This window comes from Onychostoma macrolepis, chromosome 17 (genome assembly GCF_012432095.1).
Source record: "Onychostoma macrolepis isolate SWU-2019 chromosome 17, ASM1243209v1, whole genome shotgun sequence".
Classification (NCBI taxonomy): domain Eukaryota; kingdom Metazoa; phylum Chordata; class Actinopteri; order Cypriniformes; family Cyprinidae; genus Onychostoma; species Onychostoma macrolepis.
Window position 1 is genome coordinate 7,813,717 of NC_081171.1, and position 18,637 is coordinate 7,832,353.

Here is an 18,637-nt window from a genome sequence, read left to right on the forward strand (position 1 = left end):
TCAAATGATTGATCACAGTTAATCGCATCCAAAATAAAAGTTTTTGTTTACATAATATATGTATGTGTACTGTTTTATTTATTATGTACATATAAATCCACACATACAGTATATATTTTGAAAACATTTACATTTATATACATTTATATATTTATATTATTTTATATTATTTATAAATATATTTAATATATAAACAACATATTTTCTTAAATATATACATGCATGTGTTTGTATTTATATATACATAATAAATATACACAGTAGACACTCATATATTATGTAAACAAACTTTTATTTTGGATGCAATTAATCGCGATTAATCATTTTATATAATATATATGATAATTATATATCATATATATGATAATTTTACATTTAGATGACCTTTAAAGTCATCTAGTGCTCACTTGAAGTTAATCTTAAAAATAATAATGATAATTTAATAACACTTTTAAATTGTAGTGATGTGATGCCTAAAAGAAATTCTAGCAAATCATGGAAAAAACTGTTTATTTTAGTGTTTTTATTTGTTTTGTTTTTAGTATTTTATTTTATTCAGAAACAGTATTCTTATTGTTAACTATAACTATTAAAAATAGTTGTAGGTAATTTAAGTAAAGCTAAAAGAAAATATAAGTTTTAGACGAAAAAAAAGAACAATAAATTAGAATTGTTGCCTTGTCAGCTAACTAAAATAAGTTCAGGTTGTAGTCCTAAAATGACTAAAACTGATATAAAATAAATGTAAACTATAAAGTAATATTTCTTAAGATCAACAACTAATAATAATGACAAAATCACATAACATAATTACTCAAACTTAAACTCAAATGAAAACCGAAAATATAAAAATAAACACTAATACAAAATAGTATAATATTTTATAAATAATACTAAAATAACACTGTTTAGATGTCATAATATAGAATTTTAATATCTGATTGTTAATCAGTCAGTATTGGCCAGCAATTTAATATTAGTGCATCTCAAAATGAGTTTTGCTATGTTCAGAAATGTGTCAGAATGCAAATACACAAAAAATGTGTGACTGTCAGTAAAATTAAATTTGCATGCGTGGCTGATTTTTGCAATATCTGGTGGGTCTGTTTTTGCAAAATATCAGATGTAGGATTCAGCGATGAGCCACATTGGAAAGGGATAGTGTGAGAAAGGTCCGACGTCTCTCTGGAAGCTCTGCGATCGGATCCTGAAGGAAGTGAATGGGGGGATGGTGGCAGAGGAAGTCAGAATCCTTGAGATGAGTAAGCTGCATTGTTTTAGCAGCAGCACTCCCTCTATATCCAGCTGGATGGGTGGAGCAAAGGAAGAAGAACTGTGTAATGATGGAGGAGTGTGGGAGCCATAGAGGAGCTGGCAACCGCTGAGGTAGAGCAGGACGCTGGCCAAGTTGAATGCTGAGCTCTAATTTTAGTAGAGGAGTGTTACTGAGGGTCATGAGGACTTTATTACCAGATAAACTCATCACAACCTTTGGCAAAGCACAAACTGAACCGTGCTGAGTGGTGACACATAGTGGTGGACGTGTAACCTTCTCTCATCACTCATTGGATGTAATTTATGAAGAATTCTCTTGTGTTTCTAACTAAGCACTTAAATCTAATTTGGTTTTTTGAAACTTTCTCTTACATATTTCTTCACATCTTGTAAACGTTACACATTCCTGTAAAGAAATAGTTCACCCAAAAATGAAAAGTCTATCTAAGATGTAGATAAGTTTGTTTCTGTATCAGAAATGTAGCATTACATCACTTACTCACCAGTGGATCCTCTGCAGTGAATGGGTGCCGTCAGAATGAGAGTCCAAACAGCTGATAAAAACATCACAATGATCTACAAGTAATTCACACTCCAGTTCATCAATTAATTTCTCGTGAAGCGAAAGGCTGCATGTTTTTAAATGAACAAATCCATCAGTAATGAATTTTAACTTTAAACCGTCACTTCTGGCCAAAATACCAGTCCATAATCCATAAAAACACTTTCTCCAGTGAAGAAGTCCATCCCCTGTTGTCGTCTTACATCAAAATCCAACCACATATTTGTTTTGAACTGTTTTCACTTTTAAACGTTGCTTCATCGGTGCATATTATTTCTCTCCTGATTCAGATGAGATTACTTTTTCTTTTTTTTTTTACTGGAGAAAGCAATATTATGGATAGAGGACTTACATTTTGAGCAGAAGCAATGGTTTGAAGTTAAAAACACTTTGATTAATTTCTTTATTGCAAAACACAACTTTTCACTTCACAAGATGTTAATTGATGGTCTGGAGTCATGTTTATTACTTGTGGAATATTGTGATGTTTTTATCAGATGTTTGGACTCTCATTCTGACGGCACCCATTCACTGTAGTGGATCCATTGGTGAGCAAGTGATGTAACGCTAAACTTCTCCAAATCTGTTCTGATGAAGAAACAAACTCAAACTTTGATGGCCTGAGAGTGAGACAATTTTCTGCAAATTTTCATTTTTGAGTAAACCATTTCTTTCAACACGACATGTTTTTAAGTGGTTTGTGTTTGTGGTTGAATAGCCTCATAGATAAAGGACCATCAGGGGGTGTGAACTGGGTTTGTCTGCTTGCCCTCTAGAATCCCGTTGGCTCATCAGTAAAAATGGAAGTGCCTGAAAAAGACTCCCAGAGAGACACTTAATCATCAGTCCACAGTCGTCCTCAAGTCTGTGCGTCTGTCTTTAGCATGACACTGGTATGAGGTCTAAACAAGCATAGCTTCATGCTAAACATGACAGAAGACCGCTGAAACATCTCTACTCATACACACACTGACGAAACATTTATGATCATGTTTCATTAGCGCTACAATCAATGTCATTTTAAACTGCAAAACATGTCTCTTGATCTAATGGTAATGATTATTTTGTATTTGTAAACTGTCGGGTACACATTTTATCCCAAAATCAAAAGAAAATGACACTTTATACATTTTTATTTTATACTTTATTTATTTAATTTAATATTGTCAACATTAAAGGCAGGACAGAATGACGTATAGATACATATTTGATCATTTAAATAATATATAATTATGTTTGCATATATTATCGAGAATTACATTTTTCTTTTCATTGTAGGTTAATATGAAAAAAAAAAAAACATTGTTCCTAAAAATAAGCAATTTCTTTAGGGGAAAAAATTTCTTTCTTTTGATTTTGGGGTGAAATAGGACCTGGACATGTTGTTGACAGCTTTTATGAGATTATGATCATGTTTCATTAGGCCTGCAAAAAGACATTTTTGGATGCCATTTGTGCCTCCATGCGCAAAGTAAAGACAGACCCAGAGAATAAATGAGTCATAGACGTGATCTGGAAGTGGCCAGAGGTTGACTGTGTATCCGGCGTTCTCTATTATTGGTGGTGGACAAAGCCTCTGCCGTGACCTCAAAGTATCTATAGTTCCTATAGTTCATTTCTGAGGCATGTTACAGTAGGTTGCATGACCCTGGTTATGAATAGTGTCCTCACCAAATGCTTAAAATGCAGCAGTTATTTTAAAGGAAGAGTAAAAACGGGGATGACTTGCTCATGTTATTTCATCCAGGCATGTATCACTGTGTACCTTCCATGCACAATGCGATAAACCATATCTATCCCATGTTAAAGTCATAATTTATTTTATTTTAATGTGCCCTTTTCTGAGAACTTATGCCAAACTTACAATTCTATTTCTTTTATTTTATTGTATTTTATTAAGGTGCTCTTTCTGTAAACTTATGCTAAACTTTGAATTTCATTTATTTTATTATTACTTTATTTTAAGGTGACCTTTTCTGTGAAAATACGTGCTAAACCTTTATTTTATTTTTATTATTTTTCATTATTTTATTTTAATGTGCCCTTTTCTGAGAACTTATGCCAAACTTACAATTGTATTACTTTTATTTTATTGTATTTTATTAAGGTGCTCTTTCTGTAAACTTATGCTAAACTTCGAATTCCATTTATTATATTATTTTATTTTAAGGTGACATTATCTGTGAAAATATGTGCTAAACTTTTTATTTTATTTTATTTTATTTTATTTTATTTTATTTTATTTTATTTTATTTTATTTTATTTTATTTTATTTTATTTTATGATGTTCTTTCTGTAAACGTATGCAAAATTTTGGAGTTATTTGTAATTATATATTTATTTTATTTTTAAGGTGCTCTTTTCTGTAAACTTCTATAAACCTATGTTAATTCTTCTTTTTCTTGTTTTGCAGTGGTGATCAGTCAGTGGCAGAGTGAGCCAAAAGAACGGGTCATCTCTCTGGTTCTGACCCACCTGCCTCTCCTCAAACCCGGCAACGTCGAGGCCAAGGTGGAGTACATGAGTCTCCTGCCGAAGATCTTGGGCCACACCATCGAACATGGCCGGCACTTAGAGGAAAGCAGGCAGCTTCTGTCCTACGCCCTCATCCACCCTGCAACCTCCCTCGAGGACCGGGGGAACCTCGCCCTCTGGCTCAACCACCTGGAGGAGCGGGCGGCCGCCCGAGGAGCCGGGGACTCCCTTGAGCGTGTGCCTTCATCTCACCACGGACAGCCTCCGCACCTCTACCCCCACCACCAGCGCTATGGGTCGGACGACCGTCTCAACGGCTGGCAGAGCTCGAGGGACTCTGGGCTAGGAAGTTGGCAGCAGCAGCAACAGGGCTGCGAAAACGGGCACCTCTCACTGTACCCATCATCCTCCGTGCCCTCCACTATCAACGCTGTAGGTACAGGCAGTGGGACCAACACAAGTGAGTGGGCTATTCTTCACTTTCAGCTTAACGTGGGATGCCTTCTGTCTCCCATTGCTTAGTCTGTCCATAACCACAGGTGTTTCATATAAGCTATATATGCTATTTTGTCTATTTCGTCTTTGGCAAGTGCGATTAAAACCAGACTAGCAAGATGTCAAGTCTTTCAATATTGACATTATTGTGACCCTCTCAAATCCCCACTCATTTCCTCCTGGACAGTTCAGATGTTGTACTAATGACTTGAAGCTTATCTCTCACATGTAGGAGCATTCAGAAGTACGATAGCCCACGAAACGAGAGGAAAAAACGTGCATATGCGGCACTGCTGTGCTGTGGGCGTAACAAAGATATTCAGATTGAACATATCTGTGGTCAGAGCACGATATTTCCAGCTAAGAATGCAAGGGTCTTTTTTTCTGATGAAGGAGACAGCTGAGGATATAAATAAGGGCACATTTAAAGCACTGCTCCACCAGATCCTCTTTATTTTTGACTACTTAGAGTACTTAACAGCACAAAGGACTGGTTTCACAGCTCACCTCCAGCAGCCTCAGGATGTAGGCTTTAAAAATATTATCTTATCTGTCCACTGGACAAATACTGCTGTTCCCTTTGACTTGTTGTGTTAAATGGTTTAGTTTAACCCTCTGTATCATGTAAGCTAAGGTTGTGTATTGATACGGATTTACTGAATTCAGTTTTATTCAGATTCACAAGCTTTCATTTGGATTTAATTTCGGTTTGATTTGATTCAATTCTGACTTGTTTGGGCATTTACCAAAAAAACTAAACAATTTTTTTTTTTTTTTTTTTTTTGCCCAAAAAACTACCTTCTAACATGCAAAAAATTTACAGAATAATCAGTGCAACCAACTGACATTGCATTTCCTTTGTAAAACTGTAATGTTATTTAAGTATTATTTAATTAAATCTACCAATTTAAACAATAAATAAACTTAATAATACTTTAATAGTTTATAAATAATACTAAAACAGCACCGGTGTAAACAATAAAAAGGGTACATTATTTTAACAATAAATTTTTTTTTTATTTTGTAGTAAAATTATCTCATTGATGGCAATAATTTTCCAGTTATTTTAACAATAAAAAATGAAATTATTTTGTAGTAAAATTATCTCATCAGTAGCAATAATTTTCCAATTCTTTTTTTCTCAAAGCCTGTGAAAAAAAGCATGGATCTAGTGGATTGTAATCACTGATGAATTAATGTATTAAATTTAAAATAAGAGTAGATGGTATATATCATTTTTAAATAACGAATTAATTTATCCAAATTAAATACTATAAATTATAATATGCATACATTACATTTTATAATACTATGATGGCTTCAGTCAGTTCTTTTTGGTCCATGTAGGGTATGGCACTAGCTTGTTAATTTATGCATGTTGTTTTTTTTGTAATTCATTAATGAATACATTTTATTTATTGTCTGTAAATATATTAATAATACTTTATAATAAAGGATTTAGTTCATTGTAATTTTGGTCCATTCACAGTATCAGATCAACAAAGTGATACAGGTGTAAATTTACTTCTTTACAACAAACCTTTAATCATGATTGATAAGACAATAAACAACGTATTTGTCTCCTTGACAGAGGAGAATAAAATCTAATAATATTTAAGACGTTGTCAATTTTTTCCACATACTCGCCACTGAACATTTGTAAATTGAATTAGAGCAGCATCCTGTGTCCTTCTTTCTTTACCCACACAAACACCCTCTCACCTCCCCAACTAAGCACCGCATACCATCCCAGCTCTTCCCTTGTAAGGTATCCTTTGTGGGGGTTTGTATTTAGGGAAAATGGCTAATATTTAGGGACTGGAACTTGTAATGTTAGCTGGGCACCTATTTTAAACTAGCCCGCGAAGATCTATACATAGTCCAAACATTTACAGCCGCATATAGGAGGAGAGAACGCTCTCCACACGGCCCATAACGTATCTTCTCCATCTCATTCTCTGTTTGTTTCCTCTTTCCCCTCATCCGTGACGGGGTCGAATGTTCCAGAAGAGGAAGACAGGCTCACCTGTTTAGTAGGTGCAATGGAAAAGACTCGCAGCTTGTTTGGTTTGCCAGGTTTTCCCCCTTACTGGAAACAAATAAACGTGTGTTGCTTGTGCTGGCTAAAGCAGTTTAGAGCTACAGAAGCTGTTAGTCAGACTAGTCTCAGATGTTTGCCATGAAAGTTGTTAAAAATTCCAACCACACACGAGTCTGCTTGAAAATGGGGATATGGGGTCATATTTGAGAAGATGAACTGGTATTGATAATGTATAATTTGCATTTGGGATTGGAACCAGGAACTTTTATTCAGAACTAGTTCTAAATCATTCAGACTCTTGAGTGGTTCTTTTCAGTGTTCCTTGTAGTGAATAAAAAGTGCACCTTTAGCAGTGTAGTCTGATTCACGAACACATTTTTTTTGTCCGTTGTTTTATTAAAAAAAATAGCTGAATAAATAAATACTTTTTTATTTAGTATATTGATATAGTTTTATGCATCTATATAAAAAATATATATATATTATATATATATATTTTTAACCAGTGTAACTAAATCTAAAACTCTGATAACTGAAATAAAATTAACTCAATCTGAACTTCTAAAATTAGTAAAATTATAACTGAAATGTAAATGAAAACTCAATACAAATATTTTTTAAAAATAAAACAAATGAAGATTATAAATTTAAATATATAGTATAATAGTTTATAAATGATACTAAAATAACAGTAATGTAAACAAAAAATATTTTAACAATAAAAATGTTTTAAAGTGATCTCATCATTTGGCAATTATTTTCCAATTATTTCTTTCTCAAAGACTGTGATAAAATCATTAATAGAGCTAGTGTACTGTAATCACTGTAATAAATTTCTTACATTTAAAATAAGAGCTGCATGGTATGCAGTGACACAAATATGGAGTAGATGGTATGTTAAATGGTATAACATTTTGAATACATTATTATTTATTATTCAAAATAGCCCTGGAATATGAAATCATATCCTGTTGCTCATATTCATTGCAGTCCAAAATAATTTCACATGCTTAAAGTCTAGCGTGACCAGCCCTCTACTACTCGACCCCCTGATTGTCCACACTGACTAGACAGAAAATAGTATGTTTTAAAAAGTTCACCCTTATGTCTGCTTAGTGACAACAGAGCTACTAATCGTAGCTTGTAAATTTGAAGCTTTTGACAGAAGTTTCCAGAAATATAACAGTCCTGACTTGCTTGTGTTTATGATGACCGCTGTGGCCTTAAGTCACGGCGCATGTCTCTTTTCTGGCAGTTCTGTCGGGTGGACAGCACAGTCCTCTGCGGCGTTCGGTGTCTCTGACCCCTCCGATGAGCGGCGGATCTAACCAGCCTCTGGGGCACGGATGGCTCTCCCAGGAGGACCTGCGTCCCCGTGGGCCGGCCCCCGACCACGCCCCCATCTCTCCTCAGAGCAGCGTGGCGTCCTCGGGCAGCGGCGGCAGCGAGCACCTGGAGGAGCACGCCGCTGTCCGAAGTACATTCCATGAGGAGGGCAGCGGGATGAGGGGTGAGCCACAGAAGTGTTTATGTAGATGTTTTTTACGACAAGTAAACAAACAATTAATTGGCCTAATTAGTCATGATGAGCCAAGGGGTTTGAAAAAATGATCCTGCATTGCTTTTCATCTGGAACAATGTGATGTCCCTCTCAGATGTGCCGGCATGGCTGAAGAGTCTCCGTCTACACAAGTACGCTGGACTCTTCTCCACCATGACCTATGATGAGATGATGTCGCTGACGGAGCAGCAGCTGGAAGCTCAGGTTGGTGTTTTGACCCTGTATGCGATACATTGCTAGGCTGCAAAAATGACTTTCTTACTCAATAGTTTTGTCTTGCATTCCAGTATAAATAATTAAACACATGTAAAATAAGATGCATTTACTTGAAGATATTTTTCAAGATGTTTTTACAAGCTGATGTACTAAGATAATAAATCTTGTATTTAGAGAAATCAATTCAAAATTTGAGGTTTTTGTGATTAAAACATGAAAAAAAAAAACATTTGCACATAAATCTCATTGAATCTCTTTTGTATTACATTTATATTTCTCACCCCATTTACCTTTTTTTTTTTTAATCAATTCGAAGTGACATATTAACCAAAAATGTATCATTTGTTTCCATGACTTATTCATTTGTTCCCTCATTTTAGGTAAATTGTAGCTATGATTTAATTTAATGAAAACAAGGAAACTAATTAGGCAGAGATTTAATGAAAATGTGAGTATGAATTAATAAAACATAATAGGTAACACACTAGGTAACACTTTATTTTACAGTGGCCTTGTGACCTTACTATTATAATAACAATAAATTATGCATAATTACATGCAAGTAACCCTAAGTAGATGAAGTTAATTAATATTACTCAGTACTTAAATATATAATTTCACTGTAACAAGGACACCTTAAAGTGTAACCATAATTATTCACTCGTTTTAGTTGAATCATTTAGTTTTTTCTCTGCATGTCATGGCAAAGCTCAGTCAAAAATACTGATGAAGAAAATCAGTTTTGCAGATCTCCAGTGTAAAAATGATTAAAGCAAGTAATATTGCCAGAGAGGTTCTAGCATGTACAAGATACAGACATGTTACTCAATGACTCTTCTAGCTATTTATGTGATGCAGGGGTTGAGAATCAATTACAATGTCTTGATTTAGCTAGTTTGCTAACAACATTTAGCTCCAAATAATTTGTGCCTACAACTAGGTGTAGCCTGCTGTATTTTTGACACCACTACAGGTCATTTCAGACAAATTACATGTAATTTTGGTGGCCATTACTTGTGGAATAATGCATACAGGGCCTCATTGGAAAAGTTCATTTTATGGCCATTTGTGTGTTTTTATGTGTGAAATGTGGCTATTATTGTAGAGGAATCTATATAGATTTTTACATTTTATATATTGTAGCAGCTTTGCATTGTATGAGATCTGTTATTATGTCATGTAGCATGTCAGATTTGATTTTAAATCTTGTTTTTCTCTGATACAGCAAGTCACCAAAGGGGCACGGCACAAGATTATCATCAGTATTCAGAAGCTGAAAGACAGACAAAACGTGCTGCGCTGTTTGGAGAAGGTCAGAGCCTCTCTTTCCTCATCTCAGTTTATTTCAACCCATAGTTGAAAACCCTTTGTTTTTGTGAACAGTCCTATTAAACGTTACATTTGCAGTCATTCATACTGCGGATACGTTTCAGATTTGGGTTTGAACCTTCAGCCTTTCAGTTTCGAGCCTCTGAAGCCCAAACTGCTGCGATTATCATGTTCACATGCAATTTGTATGTGTGTTAATTATTAAATGTCATCTATTTAATTCAAGGACACAATATTTGAAACAACAAGAGACAGGAAGGAGCCAGATATCTAATTTCAGAGCAACCTTTTCATCAAGCTTTCCATCTCGATGCATTTGTAGCATCAGAAATCAGACACCTCCTCCTGATAGTTGGATCCATTTAAAGTTTTAATGTCCTGCATGTGTCGGCCCTGTTAAGAGTCGCACCGTGCGACGGGGAAACAAACATGCTCGTATTTTTGGTAGACCTTTATTTTGTCCTCACATGTCATTTTCCGCCTCATTACATGTCTGAAATATCCCGACACCTGACAGTTGCCCGTATTGAATTTATGGAAGCGTCCAAAATAATGCTGCACCGCAACCTTGAATATAACAGCTACGCTCGCATCCATTCATTTGTCATCTCTCTCTCTTTCAGGACATTTTGGAGGGAGGGAATCTACGTGCTCCTTTGCAGGAGCTCCACCAGATCATCCAGACGCCCATTAAAGTCTGCAGCACAGAGGAGTCTTCACAGCGCCACCTGCTGAGTGCAGAGGGGAAGAGCAGCATCGCCAGTTCCCACCTGGGCGGAGGAGAGACGGAGGGCAGCTCCACGGTCATAGCCGAGGGAGACATCCCCGCTCAGTTCACTCGCGTCATGGGCAAAGGTTCATACGTAGTTCTTCCCGTCATCTAAGAATCAATTGAGGCTTTTAGGAATGTTAAGGTCACCGCTTTCCATTTACGGACAGAAAAATGGGTCAGAAGATGTCAGACAGAGATTATGTAATTTACTTCCCTCAGCTCTTGCTGAGTTTTCCATAACTATACAAGATTTAAAGTGATACTGAACTAATATAGTTTGGCATTGTGTAAGAAGTTTATTTATTTATTTTTTTAAATACTGTATGTGACATTAACGCTTTCTTTCTGTTTTTGTGACAGTTTGCACACAGCTCCTCGTCTCTGGGTCGGATGAGGAGAACATTAGTTCCTACCTACAGCTCATTGATAAGTGCCTAATCCATGAGGTGAGTGTTCATCAACTTGAAATATCCTTTAATAATTTCTTAATACATGAAAGTTCTTGGTCTTATTGTGAAGAAAAAATCATCCGCTTTTTATAATTCCCATTGGATACAATCATGTCCTTACTTGTTGAATATCCTGTTCCACTCAGAAAAGTGTCAAATAATGGAAGTAAAATGGTTCGTGAACCAGTGTTGTTATTGTTAACCAAAACTGTTTAAAATAATATTTGGTAATTACAGCTGAAATAACTTTAAAAAAAAATTAGAAATGTTGCCTGTCATAAGTTTAAGTGGGAACATTAAAATGAATGAAACTACAGCATAAATAAAAATAAAATAAAGCTAAATGGAAATATTAAAAATGAAAGCATGAGAAAACATTTTTAAAATAAAAACTGATCATATAATCATATATGATCAAAAATGATCTGGTGTGACGGAAAAATGTAAAAAATAAATAAATAAAATAACCTCTAACATTGAAGATAAACCTCTCTCATGCTATTTGTAACTCTAAGAATGAAGATACATTTTTCTCATGTTATTTGTATGTTAAGTTTTTTTTTCTTCTATATTTTTTCTATGTCACACCATAGGACACAGTCCAATTTTTATTTGTCAACTACCCATATATAGATAGATAGATAAATAGATAGATAGATAGATAGCATATCTACCATCTTATCAGGAAGACACCAGATTTTTAAGAGTGTCTCTGAGAAATTAGACTTAAATTCACTAAAAATACATTTTATTTCATGACGTTTAAGGCATTTGTTAGGTGCTTTTATCCAAATCAAAGTACAAAAAGTGTTTTAGTTTCTCATGTGAGATTGTTGAGGTCAGCAGATGGCGAGCATACAGTTCCCTTTTCTGGTTTGTATTATCCTTATTATTGAAACTTCTGAACAAATTACACACTAAATTTAAGAATAAGCAGACATAGTCCCATTAGGCACAGTTCTGGAGTGATCAGTTATGAGGTGTGAAGTATGTTGAGCTGGAATGGAAATCCTGAGTCTCTCACTGCTCTGATGTCTCTCACCTCTCACAGGCCTTCACAGAGACACAGAAGAAGAGGTTGTTGTCTTGGAAGCAGCAGGTGCAGGTGCAGTTCCGGTCAATTTCACGGAAAACTCTCCTGGACCTAACAGGACAGAGAAGAAGGTAAAGTGGATTTTGGATGTCATAGTTAGAACCAAAGCACAATTTAACCTTGTTCTGATTAAATTCTGTCTAGGGTCCCATGATGAGGCTATGATGCTATAAATATAATTCCAAAATTACATAATATTTGTTAACACGTTGCTCTGCTTTTAAACCCTTGGGTCGATATTTTTGAAGAGTTAACCCTCTGTTTTATCTAAAAAAAAATACACATTCACCTTTCAAAAAATCCATTGTTATCCATTAGATTCTATTTGTGGTTAGTTTGACATCAACCAAAACATGTTGAAAACATGCATGTAAAATACAAATTAAAAAATGGTGCTTCTACATCTATCAGAGAATTTTAGCTTGTCAAAATCTAGTGCATTATTATTAAGTGGAAATGATCAATTTTTATAAAATCAGGAAAACTCACAAAGTATCATCTTGATATCAAACATTTCTTATAAATAGTAATATTCCTCAAATTATTATATGACATTCTGGTGGACTTGATTTTGATTGATTTAAAAAATGATTTTGTCAGTTTAATTTGGTAGTTAGATGTGCATTAAGTGGTATAATGTGCAGTCAGATAATCATTATTTCAAAATAAATTGCTTTTGTAAAAATGACATTTGACTGTACATTATTCTTCACATATTTCTAAATGATTTAGTAAAATTCAGTGGAAGTTATTCACTATGACAGCTATGATTAGCAGAGCAGTGTTTCCCGACAAAACCAGGTTTGTTGCTCAAGCTTTACCGAATTACGTCATGCAGTGGACTGAGAACAGACATTAGCCAAGGGTCTTTTTGAGGTTAACTCTGTCAGATACGTTGATTGATTTAGGGCAGAATTATTGCCATCTGTGTTTTTATTTATTGGACTAATACTTTAATGATGATCAAAAACCACAGACCACACAGATGTATTTAGGACCATGAGTCACGGTTTGCCGTCACACCCTACTGGATTACATCACGGCCTGAAAATAGAGCATATGATACTCAACAGGAATCTCCTATTTTATGCCACAGTATGAGGCATGACGGACTTCTACATCAGTGGTTCTCAAACTTTTTAACTTTTAAGTCCCCCATTGTGAAAGTCAATATAAAAAGGCCCTCCTACTGTTAGGGTTATGTTTGGTTGTTGTCCTAATTTTCATTGTGTTTTCAGTTGGCCTGTTCCCCTTTGACCTAGATTCCTGATTATGTCATTTTGTTCACCTGTGTCTTGTTAATTTACTCATTAGTCCCTCATTTGGTTTAGTACTTATAGCCCTGCCTTTCTTCAGTTTCTTTGTCCTGTCTACGTCGTGTAAAGAGGTTGTGCTCTCTTATTTTTCAATGTGGATTTATTAAAAAAGAGCTTCTTCCCCCGGCAACCCGTGACACCTACACAGACTCTCGTTTTTTTTTTTTTTTTACTGCTGCCAAAATCAAACCAAAAACATGAGTTTATTCTCAGCTTTTTAAGAGATACTAGGACTGTCAAGTCTTTTCTTTTAAAGAAAACATAATATGATTAAATTTCTTTGAAAGGAATATACTGTGTGTGTGTGTATCTATGAATTATTTGGGATGCATTATTTTATGCAAGGCATTTTATATATATATATATATATATATATATATATATATATATATATATATATAAATCACACTATATAATAATTCTATATAAAAATTATGTAATTAATTCTGCATATATATTATGCTGTATTATATTTCAATATATAAATAATACTTATTTGTTTAATATATATAAATAATAATACATTTGATTAAAAATTTTGAAGTTGCTTTCTCTTTCTGTAATAGCATCAGAGCATCTGAGTGGTATTTTTTGTCTTTTTTTTTCATTTCAGCAGTCGTTACGGTCAGTCCAACTCCCTCCCAACCACGGGATGCGTAGGCAGTGGCGTTCCCACCCGGAGGAACCTCCGCCAGTATCAGATGCGGAGTTTGCCTGGTGTCAGACCCATCCTTTTGGGTACCACCGGCCTGTTCGGACCAACCCCCCGAAGCGGCAGCAGCACCCCTACCGGCCTGAAGCAGGGAAGACAGGTCTGTCATTTCACAAATGTGCCCTAGTGCCCTCCGGGTGGCTTTCAACAACACCCAACCCGAAGCCTAAATGAGTCTATTACCACTTCAAAATGAAGGGAGCTCTAGTTTATGAAGTGGATGGAGCTGGAGGAAATTTACAGCATTCCAGAAATCCTACATCACTGTTGAATGGAACAACTGAGGATCGGGTTTTGGAAGCACAGTGATAACCTGGCCTTCTTGCGTGTCTGCTCAAACATTTTTCTAGGCACGCTTACAATGGGAGGAAGTTCCAACTGCCTCCCTGGTTCAGAGTCTGTGGACGGTGGGGTTAGGTGTGCGAAACGGCTGATGAGTCATATGTGGGGAGAAGTGCGACTGGAGGGAAGAGAGAGAGAGGGGAGGGGAGAGAAGAAGAGGAGAAAAAGAAAGAGAGAGTGAGAGAGGGAGCTAGTCAGAGGCAGTGAGAACAGTGCACAGGCATTTCCTGTTTTTCCCTGCTCCTCTGTACGGGAGGGCCAGGAAAGGGGGAGAGGGAGTCAAATGAAGGGAGTGAGAGAGAGAGTGAATGAAAGTCGGATATGCAGGTTAGAAGAACTTATTCACATCAGATCACTACATGAATGGATGAATCGTACTAAATGATCAGTTACATGTCCGAGTGATACATCACCCTAAAAAAAATAAAAAAAACAATTGAAAATATTGCCCCTGACCCAAATTTGTGTATGTATGTGTATGACACATTTAAAAAAAAAAAAATTGTATTACAGTAATAAATCACTTGCACAGTTACACAATTGTTATAACTAAGGTATGCATATAAAGTAAAAAAAAAAAACAAGATTGTATTACAAATAATGAGAATAATGGGAATTACAAAACAGTAATGTAACTGTTGAAGCGGATTACAGTAAATATTCTTAATTGTCATAAAGATAATGTTACAGTGCCAAAAAAGAACCCGTAATGGTACAAAAATATAATAAAATTAAATTACATGTAAAAATATAAAGATAAAATAAAAAAATCTAATTTTATTATGGTGAAATGTGACATGGATATGTTTTAGTTAGCTTCATAATCAGGTGAAACTGTTTTTGATGTATTATCCATTAGTTTAATGAACATGAGCACAGATTGTAGTATGATGTGATTGTAATTTGGCTGGCCTGTGTGTTTTTGTGGTAGGGTTTGTGGTTTGCCAATCCAGGGGGCAGTAACAGCATGCCCAGCCGCACCCACAGCTCAGTTCAGAGGACTCGATCGCTACCCGTCCACACCAACCCACACACCATGGCCATGTTCCAGCAAACAGGTAAGAGACAAGAACTCAAACACACTGATCATGTGTGGCTCACAGTCTGCTCAAGAAAAGCACAAAACCCCCAGATGACTTAAAAGAGGCGACGTTTAAAAAATAAATAAATAAAATTCCTTACAATTAAGCAACTTGAGGCTAAAAATGCTTGTTAATGACCTTAAACTTTGTCTCTTCAATTGGACAGTGTTTATTTATTTATTGCTGTGCAGTAATAAATGTTTGAGTGTGGAGTTTGTGCTGAATTGAAAAATATTTGTAAATGCACATTTTTTACTAAACTAGACTTTTAACTGTTATAATGTTTTTTCTTGTGTTTTTTTTTATACTGTATACATTTATATATTTTATATAATATTGTTTATTAATATATAATAATATCCAAAATTTTGCATTATAAAGAAAAGAATAATAGTATTAATAATAATAAAAGATGTATTTTTATAGACCTTTGTGGTCTGGATATCTGAAGTGTGAGGACAGCTTTTCCTGATTATTTTGCATTATAAAGATTTATACTTTCATTCAACATGTTGATACCTGATTATAAATCTATTTCACGGGTAAAATAAAACACTAATGAAGCTTAGAAAATGACTTTTGCCAAAAAAAAAGAGAAAAGAAACAAAATATTTCTTAGTGGTCAGACAGACAGTTTTCTGACTTGAAAGAGTGTCACACATTGAAAGCAAATCTTTTCCGGCTTCTCTGTGCTGTGTGCTCCACTGACACATATTCAGAGCAGACAGATGTTCCTCTCTGTCTGTGGCTCCACTCTGACTGCAGCTGAAACTCGCTTCCTTTAGTTTGCTCCATTCTCATGGATTTACAGAAATACTCAACCCCTTTCGGAGAAGAAAGAGAGGCTGTGCACAAGAGTGTGTACAGTGTTTTTGTGTGCTAGGTTGCATGTTACAATGACTTTCTTTGTGCAGCATGCCTGCCACTTTCTTCTCCGACTCGTTCCCCCTTGTGTTCTCATTGCCGCCCATCCGAATGTGTTCACATTAACACCTTGATTAATTCAACGGCAACAAAGAGGGAGCACTGTGAGAGAGAGACTTGACGGGCCTTACAGGATTTGCTGCTTAAAAATAGCAGGTTGTCTGTTCCGTCCAGCCCGTGGTTGCCTAACTCAGCTCTTCCTTCCCACAAGGGATTTTCAAAGGCCCGTTTGCTGTTGACTCAGCTAAAGACGAGCACAGTAAGGGCCGGCCCAGCCCGAGCAGCGCTGCTGGAGCCTTGAGCAGTCAGACTCTGCCCCATTGAGACTGAAGCTAGTCTTTAGAACAGAGCTCACACTGTAGGCCAGTGTAATACTGAGGGAACTATGAACACGATCGGTGCACAATCAGTTCAGTGCAATTTGCAAGCTTAATGGCTGTAAATTTTGAAAATTGAGTTCGCAATTTTGAACTATTGATCAATTGTAGTATAATGACTAGGATGTGAATGAGACACTCTGAGAGGTTTGAAATGAATCTTTGTTTGCCTTTTTCTCTTGCTGGTCAAGGTCTGAGTGGGTTAATGGTCAAAAGAGGATGAAATGAAATTGATATGGTCTGGGGTAGTAATTGTTAAGGTTAATAGTTTAAACCAAGCAAGGGGTGATCTGTATCCATTTTGCTTCTGAGCAAAACACTTAACCCCAGATTGCTCCAAGGGAATGCCTCATTTAAAGGAATAGTCACCAAAAAATGAAAATTTACTTTCAATTTATTTTAGGCCGTCCAAGATGAAAATGCGTTTGTTTGCTCTTCTGAACAGATTTATAGAAATTTTGCATTACATCACCTTTGCAGTGATCCTTTGCAGTGAATGGGTGCCGTCAATAAAAGGTCTTAATGGTGGATTCGTTTTTACACACACACACACACACACACACACACACACACAGCTTTAGCTTCACAAGACATTAATTGATGTGCTGGAGTAGTGTGGATTACTTGTGTATTATTGTGATGTTTTTATCAGCTGTTTGGACTCTCATTCTGACGGCACCCATTCACTGCAGAGGATCCACTGGTGAGCAAGTGATGTAATGCTACATTTCTCCAAATCTGTTCCCATGAAGAAACAATCTACATCTTGGATGACCTGAGTGGGAGTAAAGTTTCTGCAAATTTAGTTTTTTTGGTGAACTATCTGATAAAAAGATAGATCGTAGATCCAGGTTCAAATCTGGCTTGCATTTTGTGCCGTTCCCATTTACAGATTTGCTGTTGCTATCTACTGTTTCTGTGAGGCAACCACAAATAACCACTTTCTTTCTGTGTTTAGTATATCAAGACATCAGTCAGTGTCATTTAGCCCTCACTTGGCTTGTTTTGTGTTGTGTATTGTCATAACTTGTTGAAGTTGACTCAGTTTGTTTGTCATTTTGCAGATTTACAGGTGCCTGTGACTGAGCCTGACATCAATAACCGTTTGGAGTCTCTGTGTCTCAGCATGACTGAACACGCTCTGGGAGGTATGTGTCCACTTCTTGCTGAGTTTATAAATACTACACTTAAAGGATTATTCACCCAAAAATGAAAATGACATCAACTTAAGTTTGGGATCAGTAAGATTTATTTATTTTTTTTTTTGAAGGAAATTAATACTTCTATTCAGGAGGGATGCATTAAATTGGTCAAAAGTAACAGTAAAGACATTTATGGTACTTTCTATTTGAAGTGTTTTGAACTTTCTATTCATCAAAGAATCACATCGCATTTTCCACAAAAATACTGTTTTTGCAGCACAACTGTTTTAAACATTGATAATAATGAGAAATGTTTCTTGAGCACCAAATAGCATTTTTGAATTATTTATGAAGGATAATGTGACACTGAAGAATAGAGTAATACCTGCTTGAAAATTCAGCTTTGCATTCACAGGAATAAGTTGCATTTTAATATTTCTTACAATAAAAACAACAGTTTTTTATCAAATAAAT

At 35.6% G+C, this 18,637-nt stretch overlaps 1 protein-coding gene across 9 annotated transcripts in view; it reads left to right on the forward strand.

The window, feature by feature from the left end:
• The window catches only part of samd4a (sterile alpha motif domain containing 4A), a 46,926-nt gene that overhangs the window by 20,460 nt on the left and 7,829 nt on the right, over window positions 1–18,637 (forward strand). For 6 of the 9 annotated variants that reach the window (XR_009266714.1, XR_009266715.1, XM_058749257.1 and 3 more), the window contains 10 exons: window positions 4,251–4,772; window positions 8,077–8,358; window positions 8,504–8,613; window positions 9,851–9,937; window positions 10,578–10,809; window positions 11,087–11,172; window positions 12,227–12,339; window positions 14,198–14,396; window positions 15,570–15,696; window positions 18,086–18,169. Coding sequence is in view for 7 of the 9 variants with exons in the window: in XM_058749257.1 (XP_058605240.1) it covers window positions 4,251–4,772; window positions 8,077–8,358; window positions 8,504–8,613; window positions 9,851–9,937; window positions 10,578–10,809; window positions 11,087–11,172; window positions 12,227–12,339; window positions 14,198–14,396; window positions 15,570–15,696; window positions 18,086–18,169 (1,842 nt within the window). In the remaining 2 variants the exon portion in view is untranslated. The remainder of the gene's footprint in view (window positions 1–4,250; window positions 4,773–8,076; window positions 8,359–8,503; window positions 8,614–9,850; window positions 9,938–10,577; window positions 10,810–11,086; window positions 11,173–12,226; window positions 12,340–14,197; window positions 14,397–15,569; window positions 15,697–18,085; window positions 18,170–18,637) is intronic. The other 3 variants (XM_058749260.1, XM_058749261.1, XM_058749262.1) reach the window with 3 other exon arrangements.